General features: G+C 32.9%; 1 protein-coding gene across 2 annotated transcripts in view; it reads right to left on the bottom strand.

Moving 5' to 3' along the window:
- Positions 1-3061: 3061 nt before the first annotated feature.
- The window catches only part of LOC107570919 (cell division cycle-associated 7-like protein), an 8714-nt gene continuing 4814 nt past the window's right edge, over positions 3062-6961 (bottom strand). Inside the window, exons 7-10 of one of the 2 annotated variants that reach the window (XM_016257192.1) lie at positions 6175-6318; positions 5956-6105; positions 4391-4527; positions 3062-3306 (exon numbers count right to left, since the gene is read on the bottom strand). In XM_016257192.1, coding sequence (XP_016112678.1) covers positions 3186-3306; positions 4391-4527; positions 5956-6105; positions 6175-6318 — 552 coding nt within the window. In that variant the 3' untranslated portion in view covers positions 3062-3185. Of the gene's footprint in view, positions 3314-4390; positions 4528-5955; positions 6106-6174; positions 6319-6961 lie in introns of both variants that reach the window. The other variant, XM_016257194.1, reaches the window with a different exon arrangement.

The raw sequence follows: 6961 nt of genomic DNA, 5'->3' as shown, positions 1-6961 counted from the left end.
ATCCATCCATCCATCATATATCCATCATTCATCCATCCATCCATCATACAGTATATCCATCCATCCATCATATATCCATCATTCATCCATCCATCCATCATACAGTATATCCATCCATCCATCATATATCCATCATTCATCCATCCATCCATCATACAGTATATCCATCCATCCATCATATATCCATCATTCATCCATCCATCCATCATACCATCCATCCATCCATCCATCATATATCCATAATTCATCCATCCATCCATCCATCATATATCCTATCTATCTATCTATCTATCTATCATCCATCCATCCATCATATATCCATCCATCCATCATATATCATCCATCCATCATATATCCATCATTCATCCATCCATCCATCCATCATATATCCATCATTCATCCATCCATCCATCCATAATATATCATCCATCCATCATATATCCATCCATCATTCATCCATCCATCCATCCATCATATATCATCCATCCATCATATATCCATCTATCCATCATCCATCCATCCATCCATCCATCCATCATTCATCCATCCATCCATCCATCCATCCATCCATCATATATTCATCCATCCAGCCATCCATCCATCATATATTCATCCATCCATCCATCTATCTTTCCAATTTTATATTAAACTAGAGGCTAAGGTTTGTGAACAAACTTTGATGGTGGCTTGGGAAAGCCAAAAGAGCCAGATCACATGTGTTCTGTGTTCTTGAGCTGACCCTGCCACAAAAAAAGTACAACAGTTATTGTTTTCATATTATTTTTCTATAGACCCTTGTTATTTTAACTTTAACTGACCCTTGTAATTTGCTTATTGCGTTAAATTTGACAACAAGCAAATTACATGCAATATCACAAAAAAAACAGGTTTCAGGTTTGTAGGTGTTCAGATCAATCAAATGTAAAAATAACACTGCATAGTTTCCATGAATTATTGATTTATTCATGTTAAAGCAACAAAAGTTATGCAGCCAAGAACAATGAGTGATTTTCTCTTTTTGATGGATTGACATTAAAGATGAACAGCAGCCGGTAAACATGGTCACTTTAATGGATGAATCTGATATAATCATGGGCGTAGATGCTAATATCAATACCAATATCAGAGACTACTAAATTGTCCCTAGCAATAATTTTGAGCAAACAATTAAATGTCTGATGTCTGCTGTTATGTCCCCACCAATGCCAAAATCAAATTAAGCGCACTTGAATATAACGATCCACATATAATTTATTTCTCAACAGTTTGTGCACTTGAGACATGTTTTCGATGGTATTCGCCACGCTATCATGTGTTTTGGTATGTATTTGTCCGTTCAGCGCCTCGGGGCTCACGTGTTGTCGGAGACTGCTCTCTGTCACACAAAACAGCTCTTTCATGTGCTCTTGTGCTTGAATGGCGTAAAATCGCTTAAAAATGCATGCAAATGATGAACTTTCGTAAAGACGTAGCAGTGTCTGTACTGTATGTGTGTATTTGTAAGGGACAGAGAGCGGGAGACAGAGAGTAGGTGGTTTCCGTACATATCTCAATGTCATTTTGTGGCAAAAACATGGAAATAATTTGTTGTTTGTATCCTATTGTTTACTAAATGTATTTGCTTGGTCAGTGTCTTTGTGGGTTTTGGTTATTTTGCTGTTGTAGACCTTTGAAATACAGTTTTTCTCAGTCGCTTTGGTGCATTTCTCAGATCAGAAATCTACTTGTTCAACCTCCACATCATCGAGTCACTTGTGCACATCATATAAAAGCAGTTTCTCATTCTTTTGAACAAGTTGCGATTGCTTTGGTGCATTCATGCAATTGATTATGTACATTTGTCTGCGGTTTCCTACATTATCAATTGCTAATGTCATGTTGCTCAAAATGTATTATATAGTTCTCTGTGCAACAGTCTTACCCCTCAAAACATCTAGTCTTTAGTTCATCGTATAAGTCATTAAATGCAAAATGGTTGATCTAGCTGTCATAAACTTGCAAGCATATTTTCTACGTTTCTATTAGACTTAAGCCTTCTGCACTTCAATACAGTAACTGCATCCAAACTGTTGCCATAGTTTACATCAGGTAATACTAACAGAGTGCACTGTGATATTGACAACATGACGAAGCATTTTGTTTGTGAACAATGACACGTTCATTCTGATGGCACTGATATGCTCATTGCCATAAATACTTACTTTTGAGAGATGAACTAAAGATTTTGAGTAAGTTACAGGCTTTTGCAGGTAATCCATTGTGTGGTGCTGTTTGTACGAATTGTTTTGAGAAATGCACATACTTCTTTCCAAATATTAAGGATGGTTCGGGAAATGCACCAAAGGTGAGGAAAACTGTACCTGAAATAATTTGGGGAAGTGATATGGTCATGTGATGCGGTCCAAAGCTGCCTGGAACTACTTTCGCCGTGCTTTCTGAAGCCAACATAAATATCTAATATTTTACGTTATATTTCAAATATATATCTTGTGATTTTGGAGCAAAGCAGTAATTTTAGATTTCATAAAATGTCCTATTATTTATCATACAATTCCTCTAGCATTAGGAGCACATTTGCATTCAACTAAAATGTGTTGAAAAGCCAAAGAACGACTTTAAACAAAGCTAAAAATGTAAAATAATATTAGTTTCAATTTGATGAACTGATTTTTTTTTGACAATGCATCTGTAGTATCTACCCTTAATATATTTTTGTAATAACATTTAATAAAGGAAGAAAATGATTGTATTGTGAGATGTTCTGGATGCTGATGGTGTTTGAGGTTTTTACCATCTATAATACACTTTTCTCCATTCACATTCACTCCATCCAAGCCAGAGCAACAGGAAAGACAAAGAAACAATCTATTATTTGTGCTTAATTAAATCTTTATCACTACACATCATTTGGTATGTAAAAAAAAAACCCGGAGCATGTAAAATGTGAAATAAAAGGACCTTTATTCAAACTACTTAACAATAAAAAGTTTTCAGAGAGAAAAACACAAATTGTGCAAATGAGAGAAAACACTCTGTAATCACAGACATCTGTTACAGGATCTCATGATATCTCGGCCTTTAATTAGCAAGAGAATAGTATGCAAAAATAAAATCAGTAAAACACAGTTTAACATCATGAAGTATAAAAGAAACAACTGATTTGCATATCAGTGCTGAACACTGCCTTAAACTCTCAGTGGTTTCATGCTCAACTCTAAAAGTGTCAGGAGAGAAACATGAGGATCAGCTTGATTCCCATCAGATGCGTCTGTGTCACACGGATGATCGTCTTCACTCCACGTCCTTCTGCAGACTGAAACAGACACAGACACAGACACACACACACACAGAGACAGACAGACACACACACACACACAGCAGACCCACACACACACACACACACAGACAAACACACACACACACACACACACACAGACACACAGACACACACACACACACACACACACACACACACAGAGCAGCATTAACCTCGAGACCAGCGGCTGCTGTCTGGACAAACGGAGACTATTTATTTAGAATGGTTTGTGAGTTGATAAAGCTAATATATACATAATAAATTAAAAAAATTAAATAAAAGTTCAGAAATATCTAAAGAATTTTTTTTTTTATAAAATGTATTATGTGGGTGGTTTGTGAGCTCGTGAAAAGCTAATAATTAATTATAGAAGAAATATAAAATGTATAAATATTTATTATGATGGTGGTTTGTGAGTCGATAAATATAATAATTAGTTATACCAGAAAAAATAAAATTTGTTAAATTAGAAATATCTACAAAAAAATTAAATACAAATATTTTTGTATTATATGTTTGTGAGTTGATCAATCAAATCTAAAATGTATATTTTTTGTATTTAATTATTAATGTTAATGAAAGATAATAATTACATCAGAAAAATTTAATTATTTAAATAAATGTATAAATAAATATTCATTATGAGGGTGGTTTGTGAGTAGTTGAAAAGCTAATTAAATAAATTAAAAAAATATATATTTTATTATTATTTTTTAAACTATTTTAGAAAATATTTGATGTAAAAAGTTTGTGAATCCCTATTAAAAATAATAAACAAAATAATATTATTCTTTTTATTTATTTTTTAATGTAGGGCAGCACTTGATTTTATTTTATACAAAAATCTCCAGTATGAAGTTGTTTTGTGAGTTGATGAAAAACATATAATTAAATCAGAAAAAATAAAATAAACATTAAAATAGATAAATATTGACTAAAAACGAAAGAAAAGTTATGTGTTTATCTGCATGTCATTAACCTCCACTAAACTGCGAGCGTGCGAAAGCTGAAATATTATCGTCAAATCTCAGGGCAGGACATATAGTAAAGCTTGCTGAGTGTGTAGTGATGCACCTCTCCAGATAGTCCCGGACGTTGTCGTGTCCGTAGAATTTGGCGAGTCTGGTGAGAGCGCCGGTGGCACAGCGTCCATCCCGCTTGCGGCACAGACTGCAGTTACACACTCCTCGACAGATGGGACACTCCCACGCCTGCAGGAGCACGACACACAGCACAGGCTCTCATACCAAAACCTCTCGTGCTCGTGAATATTCACTAGTAGTGTACGCTTCATAAAGAAAATGCGTGCTTGAAACCTGGCAGTGGCTTCTGTGTGCTGCTCGGACGAGTTTAATCCTCCGTTTTGAGAGTTTGTTCAAACCAGTGTTACTTCAGTATTATAATTAATAAACTATTGTCGTATTTATTAATAATTTAAATCAGCTTTATTAGATTTAACCGAGTTAGACTTTTATATTTTCAGTTCTCATTTAAATCTTAGTTTTGTATCTTTTGCGCTTGATTTTTATTTCAGTTTAAGTCATTTTAGTACTTCAACTTATTTCAGGTGGTTGCCACGGCAACCGCTCTAGTTTTCCTTCAAGTTGAAGCGTTTCATCTCATTTATTTTATTTCATTTATTAGTTGAAATTGCTATTTTTATTTTTCATTTATGTATTTTTTTTAAATGTTTAATTCCCTTTCTATTTCAGTTTATTAGTTAAATTGTTTTTTTTAGATATTTTAGTTTTTTATTTATTCGTTTTTTAAATGTATTTCTATTTAGCTTTACCTTTTTAATTCAATTTAAAATTGTAGTACTTCAGATTTTCAGTCAGTTGCCATGGCAACCTTTCTTATTTTCATTTTAGTTGTTCATCTAATGTTTATATTTTATTTTTCATTTATTAGTCTAAATAGTTAATAGTTTTTTTATTTGCGTTTTTTTTTTTAAATATCTGTTTAACTTTTTTAATTCAGTTAGTTAGTTGAAATAGTTATTTTTTTATTTTTTACAAATTTTAGTCATTTTTTTATATTTTATATAGCTTTATTTTTAATTCACTTTTAGTAATTTTCGTCATTCAGTTGCTACGGCAACAATTTCTCATTTTCATTTTAGTGAAAGTTATTTTTAGATTTTTAAAAAATGTTTTTATTAGTTTGTCTTTTTATATATATATATATATATATATATATGCAATATTTACATTTAGCTTTAATTTATATTAATTATTTTATTATTAATTATTTATATTGAATTTATATTCATATTTTTAATTTTAATTTTTTTAAATCTAATACTTATATTTTATTTATTAGCCGAAATAGTTATTTTTAATTAATTATATTTAATTAGTTATTTTTAAACGTCTATTTAGCTTTATTTCAGTTCATGAATTGTAATATAGTTTTAGTTTACTTATTAGTTTTTGCTTTTTAATATTTCTAATTAGCTTTATTTTTATTTCAGTTTTAGTAACTTCAGCTTAATCTTCATTTCAGTTAGTTCCCAAGGCAACATTATAATTTCCGTTTAAGTTTTTCACCTAAAATGTATAATTCAGCTTAATTTCATCTAAAATAATGAGTTGTAGGTTTAGTTGAGCTAACAGTAACAGCGGCGTGTGGTGACTTACAGGATCCAGCAGCGCGGCGCGGACGTCTTCTCCGTAGCGGTTGCGTAAACAGGGGCCGCAGAACTGCCCCTTGAGCCCGCCGCAGTAGAGGCCCCTGCACTCAGTCTTGGTGTCGAGGGTCTTCTGCCGGCACTGGTGACACGTGCTGCCCTGAGATCACACGCGTGAATATTAATATACATCAGAAACACAACGGCGCGACACTCATTCAACACTCACGCTCTCTTTATCCAGGATTTTGTCTTTAGCGCGGTCGGCGATGTTCTGCAGCTCTTCTTCGGTGATGTCCTCCGGCATTCGTATGCACTCCCGCGAGCGACGCTTCCTCGGCTTGGGCCGAGCATCTCCCGGACCCTCCTTCACCTGCAGCCAAACCAGGTTGAGCTGTGTTCGAAGCTGTTGTAAATGACTCTACAAACACACACCTTTGTTTACTTCTGTGTGTTGCTCTGCAGCTACTTTGTAGCAACCACAACTGTTTCTGAGGAACTACATTGTTTGGTGGAAGAATACTGTGTTTATTTATATCATTACACTTTATTTGCTCCGTTTTAATCTGTGAAACCTTACTACGTATATGGAATAACCGTTTTATAAAAGCAATAAGCCACGTGAAGCCGTGGTTTACAGTGAGCTTATAACAGCTAAGGGTTACTCCGCTTCGCGTCGTGCCTAACAAACATTTATTAGTTGAAACAGTTTAGGTAAATCTCCGATTAGCTTTATTTCAGTTTACTAGATGAAATAGTATTTTTTCAAAAATTGTTGTTTTAGATTAGTTTTTGTTTTTTAATATTTAAATTTTTACTTTTTTTTTTTTTTCAAAACAGGAAATTATAATGCACCAAAAAATTCATTCATAACCATTCTCCATTTATCGCTAACTTTTTATTACAATTAAATAATTATTAAAATAATTAATGGATAAAAATAAATACATACATAATGTTTTACTAGAAAAAAAAAAATAATAATAATAAATATATATATATATATATATATATAT

Source organism: Sinocyclocheilus grahami, unplaced genomic scaffold (assembly GCF_001515645.1).
Source record: "Sinocyclocheilus grahami isolate Dianchi unplaced genomic scaffold, SAMN03320097.WGS_v1.1 scaffold1521.1, whole genome shotgun sequence".
NCBI classification, from domain to species: domain Eukaryota; kingdom Metazoa; phylum Chordata; class Actinopteri; order Cypriniformes; family Cyprinidae; genus Sinocyclocheilus; species Sinocyclocheilus grahami.
The sequence above is the reverse complement of the archived record's forward strand: the minus strand, read 5'-3'. Positions and strand labels throughout refer to the sequence as shown.